The 22,413-nt window shown below is 44.1% G+C and overlaps 1 protein-coding gene and 2 long non-coding RNA genes across 7 annotated transcripts in view; 1 reads left to right on the top strand and 2 right to left on the bottom strand.

Annotated features, from left to right (window-relative positions):
- Positions 1-375: 375 nt before the first annotated feature.
- LOC140476885 (uncharacterized) lies at positions 376-10,233 on the bottom strand. Its single transcript, XR_011960622.1, has 2 exons — positions 10,125-10,233; positions 376-3,820 (listed from the first exon to the last, which is right to left on the bottom strand). It is a non-coding gene; the product is annotated as an uncharacterized lncRNA (long non-coding RNA).
- LOC140476884 (uncharacterized) lies at positions 6,540-10,117 on the bottom strand. The gene is made up of 2 exons (XR_011960621.1): positions 9,942-10,117; positions 6,540-7,843 (listed from the first exon to the last, which is right to left on the bottom strand). It is a non-coding gene; the product is annotated as an uncharacterized lncRNA (long non-coding RNA).
- A 56-nt stretch (positions 10,234-10,289) lies between the features above and the next one.
- LOC140476882 (intermembrane lipid transfer protein VPS13B-like) overlaps positions 10,290-22,413 on the top strand; it is a 957,534-nt gene continuing 945,410 nt past the window's right edge. For all 5 annotated transcript variants that reach the window (XR_011960620.1, XM_072569770.1, XM_072569768.1 and 2 more), the window contains exons 1-3: positions 10,290-10,446; positions 13,493-13,656; positions 19,020-19,163. Coding sequence is in view for 4 of the 5 variants with exons in the window: in XM_072569770.1 (XP_072425871.1) it covers positions 13,510-13,656; positions 19,020-19,163 (291 nt within the window). In the remaining variant the exon portion in view is untranslated. The remainder of the gene's footprint in view (positions 10,447-13,492; positions 13,657-19,019; positions 19,164-22,413) is intronic.

Consider the following 22,413-nt stretch of genomic DNA (forward strand, 5'->3'; position numbering starts at 1 on the left):
ACTACTTGTTGGGATGTGGATTCAAATTCAATGGCAGGAAAATGGATAAATCCTTGGAGAAAAAAAAAAATTGCAGGGATTTGGAGAAATAATGCAGGCATGGGATAACTTGGATTGTTCTTTAAAAGGGTTGGTACAGACTCAATGGGGTAAATGGCCCCTTTCTATGCTGTGCTGCTTGGGTTCCATAAACGATATTATTCGATACGACAATGAATGGGATTTGGGGAATTGCTGACCAACAGCACAGCATGCGTCAGCAGTAAAAACAGAATAGAGGATATTGGGTTATTGCCAGAGGAAAAGAGTACAAATCTCGGGAAGTGTTTCTGAGTTTATACAGAACACTGATCCAGCTCAGTCCGGCATACTGTGTACAATTGCAGCAATTTTATTATGACATAGACATCTAGGCACTAGAGAGGGTTCAGTAAAGGACAAATAAATTGATAGCTAGTATTAGGCACTGGAGTTAATTTTAACAAATCTGCAGAACTAGGAATGTTCACATGGGAGGATTGGGGAAACATCATTTGAAATTTCCAAAGCTGCAAAAATGATATACAATCAGGATAAACACCCACTATGTTTAAACAGTCACAGACTCCAGAAAAGGACACAGCTATGAACAGGAAAGGCAAAGCTGAAGTTTACAATTAACTATTAGATGCACTGGGTAGTGCATACATCAGGCTTGCTAACTGTAGTGAGAGATTCAGAAATACATGATAGAAAGTTGAATTTAAATGGCGTTTTGGAATATACTTTTTAAGAGCACGAGGATTGGTGCAGAAAATAATTAAAAAGATTAATGGATTGCTGGGCTATCTAGAGAACTGGAATATAGCACTAAGGAATAGAAATTATGTTTCAGCAACGCAAAGACCTAAATTACATCTGGAACAGTGTGGGCAGCTCGGGAGACCACACCTTAGGAATGATAGTGGAGGAGAGATAACACAAACTGGCATCAGATTTCCTTGAATTTAGCAGGTAAAGGAGCAATTTGAACTCAGCTTCAGGAAGGGATAAATAGAGAAACTGTTGCCATTGGTTGAGGAGTCTAGGACTAGGAAGCAATCCATTAAAAATTAGAGCTAGATTTTTTTGGAGTGTGCAATCAGGAAACACGGAAACACAATGGTGGTAGGAGTTAGGGGTGTAATTTGGTAAACTGCAGCTGATCATTTCTTAATTCTAAAACATTGAACCTTTTTAAACAAAAATCTATTACAGGATATAAGACAAGTGTTAGGTCACAGGTCAGCCAGGATCTAGTTGAATTGCAGAATAGGCTCAAGGGGCTAAATGGTGTACATTTGCTCCTTTTGGTGAGATATGTTAGAGTTTTTATGATTTTATACTTTATACATGCTATTTTCTTAATAGTCATCATACTTACTTTCTTATAAAGTAGGCTTTGCTGTTTCTATCGTCAAAGAGCAAAACTTAAACCATCTTTTCTGGCCATGTTCCAAAGACAACCTTTCTTCAGTGGTTCATGATTAACTTTGCTGAATGAAGGGAACACAGCTGTATTGAGTTAACTATTATTTTGATTGATCAAAACGCTTTATAATATTGTGCAGAGTTCAAGAGAACCAAGAAAAACTGTACAATGAGTTTGCTTGAGAACTTCCAAGAAAATTCATACACTGAAGCAATCAGCTATCATTTTCATGTGCAGAATGAATTTGAGCAATCAGAAGATGCGTTTGAGGAGCCAACATCTGATCGCACAGTACTTTTGCTGTGTTCTGATTAGAAAGCTCCACTGCTGGAACATCTGTTTGAATGCCAAGATGTTCAGCTGCACTCCAGATTCAGATTTTTTTGCTCCATTGTTAGTATGACATACATATCAATTTTTTGTATAGTTGCCGCAAAGAGTTGCAGTTCAAAAACTGGGCTACCGTTGAATGAGTGGTTTAGAAGTGGGGGACAAGGGAGCTAAATATTGCTCCCTCTTTGATGGCTTTACACAATGGCAAGAGATGTATTTATCCCGACTTCACCACTGTGGTGTGGTTTCTGCGGAAGGGATTTGGTGTAGAAAGACATTGATTCAGACTGTTTCAAAGTGCACAATGGAAATGAATCTCCCAAATCCCAGTGGAAATGTGGCTTTCCTCAATTCTAGTTCAAAGATTCATATTTGACATAACAAGCCATATAACATAGCCCATAATATGAGCAATTAAATACATTTTTAAAACAAAGTTAATGTGTTTTAGGGACAGAAGGACACCAAAAGATGATCACTCAAAACAAGCAGGATTGTTAGGGCAGAACGGTGGCTCAGTGGTTGGTATGACTGCTTCACAGCACCAGGGCCCCAGGTTCGATTCCAGCCGTGGGCAACGGTGTGTGGAGTTTCCACATTCTCCCAGTGTCTGCGTGGGTTTCCTCCCACAATCCGAAGATGTGCAGGTCAGGTGAATTGGCCGTGCTAAATTGCCCATACCACTAGGTGCATTAGTCAGAGGGGGGAATGGGTTACTCTGCAAAGAGTCTGTTTCCACACTAGGGCGGTACAGTGGCTAGCACTGCTGCCTCACAGCACCAGAGACCTGGGTTCAATTCCCACCTCAGGTGACTCGCTGTGTGGAGTTTGCACATTCTCCCCGTGTCTGCGTGGGTTTCCTCCGGATGCTCCAGTTTCCTCCCACAGTCCAAAAATGTGCACATTAGATGAATGTAGTGTTAGTTGAAGCGGTAAATGTAGAGGGATGGGTCTGGCTGGGTTGCTCTTCAGAGGGTCGGTGTGGACTTGCTGGGCTGAAGGGCCTGTTTCCACACTAAGTAATCTAATCTATTACAGCATGGCAAACACTGGCCCAGAAATTCCATCAAAGTTTGAAACTCTACCCTATTTAGTTAGGTGGTCAGGCTAACTAAAACATACTTGGCCTTTACAAGGACAGTTTGATAGTTGTTCCTTAATACAAAAGTCAAGAAGAGTTTCCCTTTTTGGTTCCTGCAGCATTTATTCAGGCCCAGTCTGCTGGATGCATCATTAGGTCTCAAATAGCTTTTCCATAGCTTGGTGCTACCAAACGTTGTGGTGACAAAAACAGCTGTTTTTCTCCAAATGATAATTACTGTTAAAACAGGAACACTGAACTGAGGAAGAGCAATAATCTGAACCCGATAGTTGTTGGACAGGCTAAGCTTATACCTGACAGTTTAGTGGCGAAAGAGGTGATCTGATTAAATATACAAAATCCAGAGGATCTTGATAGGGCTAATGGGAAAAAGAAGTTTCCTTTTGTAGGAATTCTGGAACTTTGATGTGGGGGGGGGGGTGAAGTCATTTTATTTCAAAACAACAAAGCTAGTCAAAACATTGAGAGATTTATTAATCTTTGGAACACTTCCTGATAAGACTGTGGAGTCTTGGAATATTTTTATAGATTTGCCATTAGACATCATGGGGGTCCACAGTCAATGTTGAGGACTCCCAGGGCAACTCCCTTCAAACTATATCTTGTCTGCTACATTTGTTTGATTGATTGGACAGATCACAGCCATGAATGATGATATATAGGAAATTGGTAATAAGGTAAGGTTTTCTTCCAATTTTGGTGAAAGCCATCAGATGATTGAAGGAGGAATTTGAAGGGTCAACAAGACGGAGTGTGCTATTGTTGCTTCCTTTACCCAACTTGATAGCTAGTCCAGTGTTACTCCTTTTGATGTCTGTGTAGTAGGTTTGATACTGAGTGGCATGCTGGGCTATTTCACAGGGTCCCACAGAGTCAGCCACATTGCTGTAGGTTCACCCTCTCAGATAGCCAGACCAGGTAAGAAGATTCCTTCCCTAAAGAACAGATGTAAGTTAGATGGATTTTCAGAACAGCTGATGATAGTAATGGTACTATGAAATTAGTATTAAGTAATAACTTTCATTTAAAATTAACTGAATTTACATTTCACCAATGGTTTAAACCCATAATCCCAGTGCATCAACTTGGGTTGCAGTGACATTTATGCAATTCAACTCAGTGACATTTATGCAATTGTCAACCCAGTGTCTAAAACCCACAAGTTAAAAAGAACAGGCAGACTGGCAATTTGTTCACTCTTCACCTTTGTAGAAGTAGCTCAGGCACAAAAGTTTGTTTTAAACTGATAGCAGAAATGAAATACAATCTATTTGCAATGAGCCACTATTTTCTTGTTAAATTACAGAAGCATGCTGAGTGTGTTTTTTTTTAAGCTGGTTTCATCAGTTAGGTAAATTGGGAATTTTGGATTGATTTGTTTCGATAGTAAATCCCCTCTCATATGTAAGAGATAAGACTGAAGCAATCTTCACCCATGATCCATCTCAGCCTCCTTTCGTGGTCCCTAGCATTACAGATACCAGTCTTCAGCAAATTGGATTCATTCCACACAGTATCAAGAAATGATTAAGCGGACCAACTATAGCAAAGGCTATGGGCCCTGACAACATTCTGGCAAGAATATGGAAAACTCATGCATCAGAACGTGTCATTCCCCTAGCTAAGCTGGGGAAAGTTGCCTGGTGATGTCCTGCATATAAGAAACAGGGCAAATCCAATCCAGCCAATTCCCGCCTTATTAGTCTACTCATGAACATTAGTAAAGTGATGAAAGGTGTTATCAACAGTGTTATCAAGTCGTACCTGCTCAATGGCACAATTACAACATTTAAAAGACATCTTGACAGGTATACAAATAAGGTTTGAGGGGGATATGGGACAAGTTCCAGCAAATGGGACTAGATTAATTTAGGAGTTCTGGTCAGCATGGGTGAGTTGTACTGAAGGATCTGTTTCCGTGCTGCACATTTATGGCCTTATGATGCCTACATTGGGCTCTGCCGCTGACCTTGGATCAAATATGGAGAAGAGCTAAATTTCAGAGGTGAGGTGGGAGTAACAGCTCACAACATGAAGGCCTCATTTGACTGAGTGTGGCATCAAGGTGCCCTAGCAAAACTGGAAACAATGGATATTGGGGGCAAACTCTCGAGCTGGATTCATACCTGGCACAGGTAGATGGATATGGTTATTGGAGGTTAGTCAACACAGCTCCAGGACATGTCTGCAGGAGTTCCACAAAGTAGTGTCCTTGGTCTAATCATTTTCAGCTACATCAATGACTTTCCCTCCATCATAATGTCAGAAAAGGAGATATTTGATGATTGTACCATGGTCGGCATCATTCATGACTCGCCAGATACTGAGTCAAAAAAAAGTGTGGTGCTGGTAAAGCACAGCCGGTCAGGCAGCATTCGAGCAGGAGAGTTGACATTTCGAGCATATGCGCAGTGCTCATTTTCTCCTCAGATCCTGAGGCAGTTATGTTTAAATGCAACAAAATTTGGACAATATTCTGGCTTGGGCTGACAAGTGACATTTTTGCCATACAAATGCCAGGCAATGACCATCTCCATTAAGAGACAGACAATCTAACCACAGTCCCTTGACATTCAATGGTGTTATCATCACTGAATCCTCACTATCAACACCCAGGGGTTACCACTGACCAGAAACTCTGGATTTGCTCCATAAAAGCAGTGGCTACACGATTGGTCAGAGGTTAGGAATACTGTGTTGAGTAACTCACCTGCTAACTTACCAAAACCAGTCCGCCATCTGCAAGGCATACGTCAGGGGTGTGATGAAATACCCCCACTTGCGGGTTGGGTGCAACTCCAACAATACAAAAATTTTAACACCATCTAGGACAAAGCAGCCAGATGATTGGCACCACAAGCATCCACTCCCTCCAATGCTCAGCAGCAGCAGTGCATACAATCTACAAGAGGCACTGCAGAAATGCAAACATCCTTACACAGCTCCTTTCATACCCACGAGCGCTTCTACCTACAAAGACAAGAGTAGCAGATACATGGGAACACCACCAAATTCCCCTCCAAGCCACTCACCATCCTGACTTGAATATATATCATTTTTCCTTCATTTTAACTGGAATTCCCTGCATTAAGGGCTTGTGGGTCAACCTACAGCATGTGAACTGCAGCAGTTCAAGGTGGCAGCTCATCACCTTAAGGGCAACTAGGGACAGCCAATAAATTCTGGCCTGCCAGCAATGCCCAAATCCCACAGGTAAATAAAAAAAGAAATTCTGATACCCTGGGAATATGGGGCTTAATTTCCAGGATACTGTCAGTGAGCTGTGACAGTCTGCCATCAGCACAACTGCCCTAGGCATATTTTGTTAAACAGGTGAATATCCTTTTTTTTCTCCAGTAAAACAATTTTCATGTCTCCCAGCATCCCTTTAACCTTTTAAAAAGCCAATAGTTGTCAGGCTAATCAGAACAAATCTCATGGCCTCCTCTTCATTTTACACAAGATTGAAAATACAGTCTTCAAACATCTAAATCTCATTTATAATCATGTCATAAATAGCTCCCTCTCACTAAGACCACAACTGAAAAACACTCAAACCACAGGCATACAGTCAGCACCAATGCGGATTAAGGCAAAGATTCAAAACAGTACAAACAAAACATCACAGTATATAAAGAGCAAATTAACAATGACTTTTATAAATTGCGATTTTAATTTCCCATTCTCAACAAAATGCAATACAATATTCAGATAATACAAATAACGACTCTTCAAAAGTACTAAATTACTTTAGCACACTAGGAGATGGAGATTGTGGAAGGTGCCAATGGATATCCTATGGATTTCAATGAAAACTACAAAAGATACAATACATGAATGGTTGTAGGATTATTTTTAGTTTATTTCTCATGTTGTAATGTTGAGTTCCACTGCCTATTTCTAATGTTTTCAGTTCAATTAATTCAAAATTTTTGTTGTTCTTCAATAGGATGGCTGATTGCTATTAAAAGATTGCAAACCTTTGTTCTACTCAATTATTAGCAATTTCAAGCCCTAGGGTCAAGTGATTGTTTCCTCAGTTGCTGAGTTCAAGGCACTTAATCTTTACAGAGGATATTCATTAATATGCAGCATTATTTGTCGATCGCCACATTTATAAGAGATGTGCAGGGTTCCTGGTTTGGCCTGAACCTTTTTGGAAAGAATCAACAGCTGCATTCTCTGAAGTAGTTCCAATACCAGAATTCATGGTCATCGAACAGCACTCTTCAACTATACAGCATATAAATTGGTCTTCCCTTTGAAATGGCATTCTTGCAAACTATTCTGATGAGTACAAGATGAAAAGCTCTGACAAAGTTTGTCTTTTTTTTCCCCAAACAATAGACAGGCTCTGTACATGCAAACAGTTATTTGCAATCTAACTCACTACCCGACGCACAAATTAAAACAGCATATTGTTTTCGCACATGCAGACAAACCATCATAGACACATGGTCTTTCAGTAGCGCATAAGAAGCAATATCAATTGCAACTGTTTCATGTTTTTTGTAGTATGTCAAGAGGAGAATTCAGAGAAGTTCAAACTAATGACAGATCTAGACACAGCCAATTAAGTTGGCCTAAAGCCTGACAACCAAAGGACATCAATTTGATGAAGGACTAGGCACGATGAAGAAAACTCCTTCTTTACAATGCAGTTAGTTATGATCCAGACTAATTGGAAGAGTATGATACAGTTCACCAATACTGAAACATCTCTTATCGTCACAAATTATATCCAATATGACTGTGACAAAGTAAACTATTCCTTCTTGGTGCATCTCGTTCATCTGCAGTTTTTAAAAATGTGGCTCCTCTTCCAAAATCATTGCAGTTCATCTAGGTCAAGTTCCTCTAATGTGGTTCAATTCTCATCTAGTCAGTTTGTAACCATAGTAACACTTGCAATGCCTTCTCTTGCGCTGTTGTCGTCAGCGTCCCTCACAGATCTGGGCCTGCAGAAAGGTGGGACGATGGGGATGAGAAGGTCAGAATAAGACTGAAGAAGCAGGAGTGGATGAGGTGGGAGAGGGGGGAGGAGGGGGGAGGGAGAGGGGGGGAGAGGGGGGGAGGGGGGGGGAGGGGGGGGGGGGAGGGGGGGGGGGGGGGAGGTGGGGGGAGGGGGGGGGAGGGGGGGAGGGGGGGAGGGGGGAGAGGGGACTGGGAGGGGGAGGGGGGAGAGGGGGAGAGGGGGAGGGGGGGAGAGGGGGAGGGGGAGAGGGGAGGGGGGGAGGAGGGGGAGAGGGGGATAGGGAGAGGGGAGGGGGGGGGGGGAGGGGGGGAGGGGGGGAGAGGGGGAGGGGGGGAGGGGGGGAGGGGGGAGAGGGGGAGAGGGGGAGAGGGGGGAGAGGGGGAGAGGGGGAGAGGGAGATGGGGAGGGGGAGGGGGGGAGGGGGAGGGGGGGGAGGGGGAGGGGGGGGGGAGGGGAGGGGGAGGGGGGGAGGGGGGGAGGGGGGGAGGGGGGGAGGGGGGGAGAGGGGAGAGGGGGAGGGGGGGAGAGGGGGAGAGGGGGAGAGGGGAGAGGGGGGGAGAGGGGGGGGAGAGGGGGGGGAGAGGGGGAGGGGGGGAGGGGGGGAGGGGGTGAGGGGGGGGAGGGAGGGGGAGGGGGAGGGGGGAAGGTGTGGAAAGGGGGAGGTGGGGAAGGTGTGGAAAGGGGGAGGTGGGGATGGGGGGAGGTGGGGAGGGGGGGAGGTGGGGAGGGGGGGAGGGGGAGGGGGGGGAGGGGGGGGGAGGGGGGGAGGGGAGGGGGGGGAGGGGGAGGGGGGGAGGGGGAGGGGGGGGAGGGGAGGGGGAGGGGGGGGAGGGGGAGGGGGAGGGGGGGGAGGGGGAGGGGGAGGGGGGGGAGGGGAGGGGGGGAGGGGGGAGGGGGAGGGGGGAGGGGGAGGGGGGGAGGGGGAGGGGGGGGAGGGGGAGGGGGAGGGGGGGAGGGGGAGGGGGGGGAGGGGGGGAGGGGGAGGGGGGAGGGGGGAGGGAGGGGAGGGGGAGGGAGGGGGAGGGGGAGGGAGGGGGAGGGGGAGGAGGGGGAGGGAGGGGGAGGGGGAGGGGAGGGGGAGAGGGAGGGGGGGAGAGGGAGGGGGGGGAGGGGGGGAGGGGAGGGGGGGGAGGGGGGAGGAGGGGGGGGGGGTGGGGGGAGAGGGAGGGGGGGGAGGGGGGGAGAGGGGGAGGGAGGGGGAGGGAGGGGGAGGGGGAGGGGGGGGGGGAGGGAGGGGGGGGGGGGAGGGAGGGGGAGGGGGAGGGAGGGGGAGGGAGGGGAGGGGGAGGGAGGTGGAGGGGGAGGGAGGGGGGAGGGGGGGAGAGGGGGGGAGGGGGAGGGAGAGGGGGGGGAGGGGAGGAGAGGGGGGGAGGGGGAGGGGAGGGGGGGGAGAGGGGGGGGGGAGGGGGGGGAGAGGGGGAGGGTGGGGGAGGGAGGGGGGAGGGGGCGGGGGGGGAGGGAGGGGGAGGAGGGGGAGGTGAGGGGGAGGGGGAGGGGGAGGGAGGGGGAGGAGGGGGGGGGAGGGGGGAGGGGGAGGGGGAGGGGGAGGGGGGGGAGGGGGAGGGCGGGAGGGAGGGGAGGGTGGGGTGGGAGTAGGGGGAGGGGGGAGTGTTAGTTGGGTGGTCTCTTTTGCTGGCTTGTGCTGCGTGTCTTTTTTGTGCTTTGGCGTGGGTTGCTGGCTGTCTGTTTCTTCTTTCTTCTTGATTTTTTTCTTTTCGTCTTTTGTATTGTTTTTGTATTGGTTGTAGCCTTCCTCTCGATACTTCCCTCGCCTTTAGCTTTCCTTAATTACGTCAGGCCCTGTCGCTCTGCCCCTCCGAGTGCCTGCAAGTCAGTGAGCCGGACGTTGCCTGCAGCACGCGGCCTGATTCCATTGTCCTCCCCGTCCAACTTCTTTGCTTCAGATCACTGCTCCCCCCCAGCAGCCGTGGCGTATTCGCTCCCCTCCCCCGTTCCCCGTAGGTGGGGGGGGGGGGGGTGCTGCCTCAGGAGGCCTCGGGTTCCAATGTGATCAGTCGCGGAGCTGACCAAAAGCAAATAAAAGTTATCAGGCAACAATGTGTCCCAGTCACATCACTTACTTGACTGCTTGTTCTAATCGTTTCCCTGTGTGCTGGGTTACTCAAAGAGATGCTAATAGAGCTCGCAGGTTAATCCCCTCTCCGCCTGCTGCCTTCCCTCACACCCTCCGCCCTAACAACCGGTCTGCCCGCGCGCCTGCACCACGCTAGCCCCGCCCAACATCGCAGGCGCGCGTGCCGTACCGTTGACGGAAATGACGTCCACACGGCGGGGTAACGGGCGGGGCTGGAAATAGGATCCGCCCCCCCCCCCGTGCTGTCGGTGAACGGGGCGCGTTGTACCTCGGGAAACTGGAAGAGCCTGTCAACGGTCATCCTGCGAGTGTGCGAGAGTTGCGTTGGTGATGGGAGGAGCTGGAAGCGGGGGCTTGACTGTGGCATGGAGGTGATATGATGGAAGCAGCTGTTTAATGTCAGTGGGGAGTAATCACCAACCCGAGATCAGCCGTTGGCCTGGCGGCTGCCTGCTCGATGACAGGCTGAATTTGTGTGATCTCTGCCGGAGGTGGGTCTCTTGAGGGCAGCCAGAGAGTTTTTGTGGCCTTGCTCCATCCTGTTACCTGGCAGCAAAGAGGCTGACTTTGCTTCCTCTGCTCATAGGGCTGACACACCACACTGTGCTCTACTTTCTGGTGTAGTTACCGTGTTAAACTACTATAATTTGATCATTCGCATTCCTTATTGGCAGATAATAAGCTCCCGTGGAGTGTAATTTGTATAGGTCGTTAATAGTTTGTCAGATCTATGGGTGACTAAACAACAAATAAACTCACAGCGTTCCCATGGCCTCAGTTAAAGTCAGATTACGTTCCTAATCTATCTTTAAATATAAAACGAACAGTTTCTTTAAATATAAAACGAACAGTTATTGTTTGAGGTTTGACAGGAGGTAAATGGAAGAGAAACTGAGATCTGTTCTGTTGATTTTTCAGAGGTTTCCAGGCGTTACCTTCCTCCATTCTCTCTCTACTTCCACTTTTTTGTTTTATTCTTGAAAATTTCAAATATTTGGGAACATTAAAGCAATGTATGCTACTCTTTAGTATGACACTTTGTATTCCTGATAACCTAAACCTGATCTGTACTGAAATTGTTTTCAGTTAATTTTGGATAATGCAAAATTCCACTTGCGTTGAAGTTAGCCATTCTGCTGGCAGAATGGCACAACTGGAGAATGATCTCTGTGATATGTCAAAGGTCTTTATTCAATTCCCTCTGGATTAACTGAATCTGATGAATCTAACTTTTACCTGACTATGCCAAACCAATTGGAGCAGAGTTGGGCCATGCGAGAGTGCAAAATCATGGTCCTATGGGAAGGCCAGCATTTGTTGTGAAAGAACATTCAAACTCTTGAAGTACAATAGGAAGGCCAGCATTTGTTGTGAAAGAACATTCAAACTCTTGAAGTACAATAGTGAAAGTGGAAAACCATGGCATGAAGTGTAAAACAGGCATTAAGGAGTCGGTGATTCTACCCTTGAGTTTGTCAACAATTCTGAAGAACAAGGTGGATCTCTTGGAACAGTTTGAAAAGCAGGCATCCTCTGCTGTGGGAAAGAGGATGAGAACCTGATGATGAAGAAGCTGTACTAATGTGATTCAAGGCAGCTTGAGCAAAACATACTCCCATCTGTGGTCCAGAGGGGAGTCATTGTATTTTTATTTGCATTTTTTTAAACATAGAGCACATTTATAGACAAGTTAGGTTGCCTAGAGGCCTCTTCTGCTATCTTGGAGCTCTGCTTAACAGAAATTTGTGGGTGGTCCCCTGCTGATTTGAATCTTATTGAGGCTCACTGTATTTAAAAATGCAGATTACAAATGCCTCAAAATGAATGTACATCCTTCAAAACACACACCCTTGATCTGGAAAAACAATAAATGAACTAGGCCTTGTCAGCACCACTTGTGTCCAGTTCAGGATAGTTTCTTTATGTTGTAAGTGCAAATGACACATGAAAACAAGTGGCAGAGGGTGGGGGGAGAGGTGAAGCCTTGACATTGATTGTTAATTACGAGTTAATTGTTGTTCTCTCCCTGTTAATGTTATATTACTTTTGCAGTATAACTCAAGCATTTTGAATGTTCTAAGCATGTTACAAAAGTACAGTGCTGTGGGATCATAATATAGAGGAGACAAAATGTAACATATCCAGGTTTGCTTATGACACTAAATTGAGTGGAAAGGCAAACTGTGCAGAGGATGTGGAGGGTCTGCAGAGAGATTTACATAGGTTGAGTGAGTGGGCAAGGGTCTGGCAGATGGAATACAATGTTGGTAAATGTGAGGTTATCCACTTTGGATGTAAGAATAGTAGGTCAGAATATTGTTTAATTAGTGAAAGATTGCAGCATGCTGTTTTGCAAAGGGACTTTGAATGAGTGCTCGTGCATGAATTGCTAGAAGTTGATTTGCAGGTGCAACAAGGAATCCGGAAGATAAATGGAATATTGCTAGAATATTGAATTTAAGAGCAGGGAGTTTCTGCTGCAATTCTACAAGGTGTTGGTGAAGCCGCACCTGGAATATTGTGCGCAGTTCAGTTCTCCTTACTTGAGGAAGGATATACTGGCTTTGGAGGCAGTGCAGAGGAGGTTCACCAGGTTGGTTCTGGAGATGAGGGGTTACTCTATGAGGAGAGGTTGAGCCGTCTGGGACTGTACTTGCCAGAATTTAAAAGAATGCAAGGGGATCTTATAGAAAAGTTAAAATTATGAAAAGAGTAGATAAGATAGAAGCAGGCATGTTGTTTCCTCTGATGGGTGAGACCAGGTCTATAGGACATGGCCTCAAGATAAGGGGAGTATATTTAGAACAGAGATGAGGAGAAACTGCTTTCCCAGAGAGTAGTGAATCTATGGAATTCTCTGCCCAAGGAAACAGTAGAAGCCGCTCCATTAAATATATTCAAGACACAGTTGGATGAGTTTTTGCATGGTAGGGGAATTAAAGGTTATGGGGATAATGCAGGTAGGAGGACCTGAGACAATCGACCAGCCATGATTTTAATGAATGGTGGAGCAGGCTCGATGTGCCAAATGGGCTCCTACTGCTTTTATTACTATGAAACTATGGGATCAATATTGAGTAGCTGTATAAATCACATCACACTTGTTGTGTAACCAGGGAGGTGAGGATTCCCCAGGATGGATTTTAAAATTAGATTTTGGAACTGAAAGCACATACTGAACAACTGCCCATACAGTTTCTTAAAATGGATGTCATATTTCTTAAAAATGATCTGGTACATTTAATAGCTTCAAAACAGACGCAATATAATTTTTCGAATCAAATATTTCATGCTGGACTGTCAAAGATTACAGATTTTTTTCACATTGTTTAACTTGCATTTGACAAATTGTTTAGATCACCTGTAGATGGAAGGTACTTGAGCAATAGTGTAAAAGGAGCAATAGCAATAGTGTCTAGGAGCTTTGCCACCAGAAATCAGAAGTGAAAGTATATTTGTTTAAGGTTTATTCTACATGATTTATGTAGAAATAGCCATTGTGGGATCTCATTTCGCTTTTTCATTTGTCATCCACAGAACAGAGTATTCCCAGAATGTTGGAGTCCTACGTGACCCCAATCTTGATGAGCTACGTGAACCGTTACATCAAGAATCTGAAGCCATCTGACCTTCAACTCTCATTATGGGGTGGTGATGCGGTCCTCAGCAAACTAGAACTGAAACTTGATGTGCTTGAGCAGGTACACATTTCATTTCAGACTTCTTTGAGTGAGCATCAAAGATGAATGATGTTAATGGCTACTCAACTTGCATAATAAATCTATGACTACATGTTAGTATGTTGTTTTGAGACTGGTCAATGGTACTTGGAGCCCTTAGTTTTCAGAGTTAATGCTGCTTTATACACTTGCAAATTTGCTGTACACGGGGTAATGCCTATTCAACAAACCAGTTGATAATTGGTTGATCTTAGTTGACCTCACAAGTTGTTTTTGTAATGCTGGGGCAAAGTTGATTGCATTATAGGTCAGCTAAACTGTGCAAGTTAAAGAAAAGGTTTTCCATTTTCAGTTATTGGTGGTTAGATTTGAAGTGTGGAAAAATATGGTGCTAGAACAGCACAGCAGGCATTCTTCCTCCAGTTGTCCTGCCCTGTGGCTGACCACTTCAACTTCCCCTCTCACTCTGTCAAGGACACGGAAGCGCTGGGCCTCCTCCACATGCAAATCCAGGCCACCCGACGACTGGAGAAAGAATGCCTCCTTTTCTGCCTTGGGACCCTTCAACCACACGGCATCAATGTCGACTACACCAGTTTCCTTATCTCCCCTCCCCTCATCCCAGATCCAATCCCCCCAACTTGGCAACACTCTCTTGACCTTTCTATGTTCCTTCCCACCTATCCACTCCATCCTCCCCTCTGAGCTATCACCCCCCCCACTGCATTTACCTATTGCCCTCCCAGCTACTTTTCTCTCCACCCCAATCCTCTTATTTATCTCTCATCCCTCTTCCCCCTCCTATATTCCTGATGAAGAGCTTAAGCCTGAAACGTCGACTCTCCTGCTCCTCGGATGCTGCCTGACCACTGTGCTTTTCCAGCGGCACATGTTTCGACTCTGATTTGCAGTCCTCACTTTCTCTCAGTAGATTTAAAGTGTGGCAGTGTTCATTCCCTTTCACAACTTTCCTGATTGATTTTTAGAACAATGCACGATGAGGGGGTATTGAGAAATTGTACATTTTTCTGTTTTAAAGGTAGTGGCACAGTATCCATCTTTCTGCAAGGCATTTAAGAAACTATTCTTTCCTGGGTCTGTACAATTCATGCCACTTCAGGAGTGAGCCCTCTTTGTAGTTAAATGGACTTCAGACAAATTAACTTAGTTATTCGTTATCCAGTTTAAACATTATTCCTGAACATTGCATTATTCCAGATGCGTTTGATATCAATTGGAACATTCCTATTGGAGCCTTGATCTTGCAGTCAGCAGTGGAGGTGCATATTGCTGATTGCCTGAAAATCACCACCTGACTTGGTTGTAGGCTGCAGTGGGAACTACTGTCTTGGCGAAACCATACATTATCTGACATCGTGAGCTGAAGAATTGGCCCTTGAAGTCTGTCTTATAGTCACCATTCTCATCCTCTTCCAAACCCCTTGTCCCTCTTTTTTTTCTGTCTGATATTGGTGATGGGACTGAGAAGCTGGGTGTGAGAGGGGTAAAGGGATGTTGGAGGAGCTGGAGTATGTTCTAACTTTTATAGGGCTGTGATTATAGAGTCAGAGAGGTGTACACCATGAAACAGACCCTTTGGTTGAATTGACCCATGCCAACCAAATATGCTAAACTGATTTAGTCCTGTTTCCCAACATTGGGCCCATATCCCTCTAAACCCTTCCTATTCATATACCCATCCAGATGCCTATTAAATGTTGTTATTGTACCAGTCTCCACTACCACCTCCGACAGCTTATTCCATATGCACCACCTTCTGCGTGAAAAAGTTGCCCCTTAAGAACGTTTAAAATCTTTCCCCTCTTACTTTAAACCTATGCCCTCTAGTTCTGGACTCGCCTACCCTGGGGAAAAGACCATGGCCTATCTGTGCCCCTCAAGATTTTATAAACCTTTATTAGGTCATCCCTCAGCCTCCGACACGCTAGGGAAAATAGCCCGAGCCTATTCAATCTCTCCCTCTCGCTCGAACCCTCCAACCCAGGCAGCATTCTTGTAAATATTTTCTGAACCCTTTTATATAGTAGGAAGACCAAAATTGATTGCAGTATTCTAAAAGTGGCCTAACCAATGTCCTGTCCAGCTGCAACATGACCTCCCAACTCTTACACTCAGTGCACTAAGTGTATCAACTGTCTTGACACTTAGTGGAAGCTGCCTTAAATTAATCAAGATTAACACTTGTAGGGAAATCACTGGTGCTGGGGGCAATTACTCTCAAGACCTGGTGAAGGCATTTGTGTTAGCTTCCCTGGAGCCTAATCAGACACACCAAAGATTCTAGATTTAAGTGTAAATGAGTCCTCCAGAAGTTGCAATGTTATTGCGACCCTCATAGCTGTAGAAGTTGCTGTAATTGAGGCAATGTGTTTCTCGTGTGTTTCCTATATGAAGACCTGAAATGATGCACTCCCCCCAGTAGCAAGACCAGGCTGCATAGTAATTGATAGAACCTTGTTTCATTTGATCATTTGGTCATTGACACTCCTTATTTGTTCTCCTTTGTTTTCAGATCTCCCCTTTGACGCAAGCATTTCCTTCTAACATAGAAAATGGCACCTTAAAAGGCCATTGGGCCCTTTGAGCTAGATCATTAAACTCCGTACCCTGTTCCCACTGTCTATTCATACCCTTTGATCTCTTTAGCCCTAAGAACCATGTCTGACTCCTTCTTGAAAAATTTCAATGTTTTGGTCTCAACCACTTTCTGTGGCAGAGAGCTCCACAGACTCACCACTCTCTTGGTGAAGGAATTTGTCCTTATCTCAAGTTCTAAATGGCCTATCCCATATTCTCAAACTGTGACCCTGGTTCTGGATGCCCCCATAATTGAGAACATTCTTACTGCATTTAACCTGTCTAATCCTGTTAAAGCTTTATAGGTTTCGATGATGTCTCCTTCATTCTTCTAAATTCCAATGAATACAGTCTTAACCAATCCAGTCTCTTTTCACATGTCAGTCCTCTCGTTCTTGGTATCAGTCTGATACAGCTTCATTGCACTCTTTCCATCGCCAGAACATCCTCCTTAAGATTAGGAGATCAGAATCCACAATACTTTAGTTATGGTCTCACCAAGGCCCTTTAGAGTTGCAGCAATATAACCCTTCTGTATCTGAATCCTCTCCTTATGAATGCCAACATGCCATCTTCACCAACTACTGCACCAGCTTACTTTCAGCAGTTGGTCTAAAAAGATATCAAGGTTTTGTTGCATGTCATTCATGCCCAATCTATTGCCATTCAGATAATTTGCCTTTTGCGACCAAAGTGGATAATCTCATATTTATTTACATTATACTTTATCAGCTGTGTATTTGCCCACTCACTCAGGTTATCTAAATCTCACTGAAGCATCGTTGTATCCTCCTCATAGTTCACCCTCCCACCCAGCTTTGTGTTGTCTGCGTACGTTCCCTCACCTAAATCACCGGTAATGCTAGAGTCTGAGCACTGATCCTTCTGGTACGTAACTAGTCACCGTTTACCACGTGGAAGAAAACCCATTTATTCCTATTATTTATTTCCTGTCTGCCAACCAGTTCTCTACCCATAACAGTACACTGCCTCCAATCCCATGGACTTCAATTTTACATGCATGTTTCTTATGTGCGAACTTATCAAAAGCCTTCGCAAAGTCCAAGTATTTTTCAGCTATAGCTCCATGCTGAAATTATCTGATCCTGTCACTGTTTTCCAGTGCTCTGCTGTTAAATGGACTCTAGCATACGCCCTACAACCAATGTCAGACTAATAGGAGTATAATTCCTTTTTTTTTGAATAATAAGTTACATTAGACAATTTGCAATATATGCAACTTGTATCTAACATGCAGAATTAACTTGAGATAATTATGGGTAGCAGACAAAATATTGGTTAACATGCCATGGAGCACTTGAAATACCAAACCACCTCTAGACATTAACAATATGTGGGTCAGCAAATTGCCTTACATTTTCTAAATCTTCACTTTTGAAAATCTAGCTTTGGAACACTTTCAAACTGCTTCATTTTGGACTGCCTCAATGACTGTGTACATCCTCGTAGTTTACTATCCCAGTGGGCCTGTGCTCCCTTGGCTCTGGAAACTGCTACTCTCAGGCACAATAGCAGCTTGTCTCAAAGCCACTAGCTTCACTGCCCTACCACATTGATTCAGTTGCATAAAAAAAATGCTTGAAACTATAGAAGAGTCATTCTAAATTGAAACGTGAATCGTGAATGCTGTGTTTCCCCAGCATACTATACTTATTTCATCTTTGTGCTAGGTTTGAACCCAGCCAGTAGAGAGTTTTCCCTTGTATATCACTAATTCCAGTTTTGCAAGGTTTCCTTGATGCCACGCTCCATCAAATGCAGCATTAGTGTCAAGGGCATTCGTTTTCCCTTGTCATTTGGGATTCAGCTCTTCTAGTCCACACCTGGACTAAAGTTGTATGAGGCCAGGGGCTGGGTGGCCTGGTTGTACAGGACATTGGTGAGGCCCACTTCTGGAATACTGTGTACAGTTCTGGTTGCCCTGCTAGAAGAAGGATATTATTAAATTGGAGAGGGTTCAGAAAAGATTTACTAAGATATTCCCAGAACTGGAGGGCTTGAGCTATAATGGGGGAGCTAGATAAACTAGGATGATTTTCCCTGGCCAAAAGTGAGGACTGCAGATGCTGGAGATCAGAGTCAAGATTGGAGTGGCGCTGCAAAAGCACAGCAGGTCAGGCAGCATCTGAGGAGCAGGAAAATTGACATTTCGGGCAGGAGCCCTTCATCGGGAAGGTCTCCTGCCTGAAAGGTTGATTTTCCTGCTCCTCAGATGCTGCTTGACCTGCTGTGCTTTTCCAGCATCACTCTAATCTGTTTTTCACTGGAACATAGGATGTTGAGTGGTGACCTTTATAGAGGTTAATAAAATCATGAGGGGCATAGATAAGGTGAAAAGCAAAGAATATTTCCCGAGGTTGGTGAGTTCAAACTGAGGGGCATATTTTTAAGATGTGAGGAAAAAGATTTAAAAGGAACCTGAAGGGCAACTTTTTCATAATAAGGGTGGTTCACATGTGGAATGAACTGTGAGAGGAAGTGGTAGATGCAGGTACAGTTACAACATTTAAAATACATTGAATAGGTACGTGAATAGAAAAGGTTTAGAGGGCTATGGGCCAAATGCAGGCAAGTGGGCTTAGTTTAGTTTTGGACACTTTATTGTTTTGGACGAGTTGGACCAAAGGGTCCGTTTCCATGCTGTAAAACTCTGATTCTAAATATCAACGAGCAGGATATTTCTGAATAAGTATCCACACAATGAACATATTATTTCTTAATAAATGTAATAGTGAGCTTAATTTCAATCTTATTGTTATTTTCAGGAGCTGAAATTGCCATTCACTTTCTTGAGTGGACACATTCATGAGTTAAGGATTCATGTGCCATGGACAAAATTAGGCTCCGAACCTGTTGTTATCACCATAAATACTATGGAATGTATCCTGAAGCTTAAGGATGATGCACATGTGAGTTAACTTTGGTTATTTGTTTTTGTTGATGTCTGCAATTTATCAAAATATGTAAAAAAATTCTTGTCACTTCTGAACTCTTTGAGAGGGGATAGTTTTTTGCATGTGCTGACAGTTTTAAGTCTAATCTCTCTGTATGGATAGGAATCAGGAACTACCTTAAATGAAGGTTACTGAAAAATGAGATTATGAAGAGCATAAAATGAAGGGAGATAACAGATATAATCAATATAATTTCACTAATATTTGTTTTCTGACTAATATTACAATGACAGTTGATTAGATTCCCAATGGTATGGAAACAGGCCCTTAGGCCCAACAAGTCCACAAAGACCCTCTGAAAAGTATCCCACCCAGACCCATTCCCCTGCCCAATATTTACCCCTGACTAATGCACCTAAATCTATGGGCAATTTAGCATGGCCAATTCACAAGACCTGCACATCTTTGGATTGTGGGAGCAAACCGGAGCACCCGGAAGAAGCCCACGCAGACACTGGGAGAATGTGCAAACTCCATACAAACAATCACCCGAGACAGGAATCGAACCCGTATCCTTGGCACTCTGAGGCAGCAGTGCTAACCACTGAGCCACCGTGCCACACCAATGTATAAAACCAATGATGTATGAAACCAGTGAAAAATTTAGTGAAAATACATAGGTAACCATAAATAGAGTAAATACAGCAACCAAAACTCAGGTATCCATTTAACACCCATTTGTTCATGTATCTAATTTGGAACAGCTCATCTCCCAGCCTTTCCATTCGGGCTGAGCCTGCACTTCAAAATTTAGAAAACACTTTCTATTTTAAAACAAACATACGTGCTTTTGACTTTGTAACATCTCCCCTCTTAAGACAAAATGAACAATCATAATGAAAACATGGATTAATTTTGTTTCCTCTAATTCCCAAATCCTTACTATGAAATACATATGTCATTAATCTAAGTTCTACCTTTCATATTAATTCTGAACATGTATATAATATTGGAATTGATACAGTCCAATCTTATCGAATCTGCGATAATGCACATCCTATCACATTCTTACTACTAACAACATGTACAATTTGTAAATTAAAAGTCTGTAACATTAAAACTCCAATGAAGTAGTCTCATATTTTAGTCTTTAAATCTTTCCAAAAATGAGAGGATTGTGGTCCATGCACACAACGGTCTCCGACGTATTGTTCGTCACATAAACAGTAAAATGTTGCAAGGCCAGTACCAAACTCTAATTCTTTTTCAGTGGTGTAGTATTTTCTCTGGTTGATATTGTGCTTTTTTGAAAAGTAGCCAGTTGACCATTTAGTTTTGTTATTATCATCTTGCATTAATAAAGCTCCTACTCTGATTTTGCTAGCATTTATTACAACTTTGAAGGGTTTCAAAAGATTTGGTATAGTTAAAACTGGTGTGGTGGTTAATACGGCTTTTAAATTCTCAAATGCCTCCTGGCATTGTTCTGTTCACCAAAATTTCATGTTCTTCTTTAGTAAATCCATCAGCAGTGCAAATACGCTGCTGAAGTTTGGAACAAACTTCAAGTAGAATCTGCTCAGTCCCAAAAATTGAAACACCTCTTTCTTCGAGAATGGTCATGGAAATTCCTCAATGGCCTTCATCTTCACATTCCTTGAGGTCATCCTTCCATGTCTGAAGTTATGTCCCAAGAATGTCACCTTTGCCTTCGCAAATTCTGTTTTCTTGAAGTTTATTACCAGCTTTGCTTTTTGTAATCATTCAAAGAGCTCTGCCATGTAATCTTTCCCTGACTCGCTAAAGATCACTACATCATCCAGATAAACTGCACAATTTGTTAATCCAGCCACAACTCTGTTCATGAGTCTTTGGAACGTGGCTTTTACATTCTTTATTCGAAAGGGCATAACTTTGAATTGATATAGCCCATTTGGGGTTAAAAACGCAGAAACTTCTTTCACTTTCTCTGATAAAGATACCTGCCAATAATCACGCAATAAGTCCAACTTGGTGATATAAGTGGCTTGTCAAACTTTCTTATACAGTCCTCCAACCTTGGTATTGAATACATGTTTGGTTTAATTATGGCGTTGACTTCCAATATTTGACACAAAATTGTTGAGTGCCATCAGTTTTGGGAACTAACATGATTGGCGAACTCACTCAATCTGACTTGGTTCGATGATGTCTTCATTGAGCATCGCATCCACCTCTTTCTGGACCTGTGCGGCTTTGAGAGGATTAAGCCTGCAGTGGTGTTGTTTTATTGGAACAGCATTCCCTATTTCCACCTTATGCCCAAGATTATTAGTCCTCCCCATTGTATTCCTGTAGGTGTCCTCATATTGCTGCTATAAACTTTTCAACTCGGTTCTTTGCTTCTGAGACAGATACCCACTTTCAATTGCATTCGTCAAAGACTGCCTTGTTATTTAATGTATTTGGAGGCACATCAAAATCCAAGCCATCTGGATTTGTTTCCTCACTTTGTGGGCAGTAACTAATACCTGTTTCTCCAGTTCCCTGTTTCTTATTATAATAAGGTTTCAACACATTCAATGATATACCTGATGCAGTGTTTTTCCTATTGGTATCTTTACCAGATAGTTTACCTGACTCATCTTGTTTTTGAATATGATAGGAACCACTAAACCTGGCTTTGAAGGGATCTCCTACAGGTGGCACGGTGGCTCAGTGGTTAACACTGCTGCCTCACAGTGCCAGGGGACCTGGGTTTGATTTCAGCCTTGGCCGACTGTCTGTGTGGAGTTTGCACATTCTCCCCATGTCTGCATGGGTTTCCTCCGGGTGCTCTGGTTTCTTTCCAAAAACCAAAGATATGAAGGTTAGATGAATTGACTATGCTAAATTGCCAAGAGTGTTCAGGGATGTGTCAGTTAGGAATAAATGTAGAGTAATTGGGTAGGGGAATGAGTTTTGGTGAGATACTCTTCAAACAGTCAGCGTGGACTTATTGGGCAGAAAGGCTTGTTTGCACTCTGTAGTGGAAACCACTGATTCTACCACTGATAACAATACTCATACATTATCCCCATGGGAAACAGTTCAAATTTTAAAATTTTTAGCTGCCTCCTGTTTCATTCTATGCTATGCCCTCTTCAGATGCTGTTTAGCTAATTCACCTAATGGCAATTCATGTACAAACCCCTAATACTTTGTCTCTATGCTACCGCAACACAATCTGGTACACTCCTGCCCATTTCTCCTCTGGGTAAAAACAATGTCTGCAGATGCTGAAAAC

Source organism: Chiloscyllium punctatum, chromosome 5, assembly GCF_047496795.1.
Source record: "Chiloscyllium punctatum isolate Juve2018m chromosome 5, sChiPun1.3, whole genome shotgun sequence".
NCBI classification, from domain to species: domain Eukaryota; kingdom Metazoa; phylum Chordata; class Chondrichthyes; order Orectolobiformes; family Hemiscylliidae; genus Chiloscyllium; species Chiloscyllium punctatum.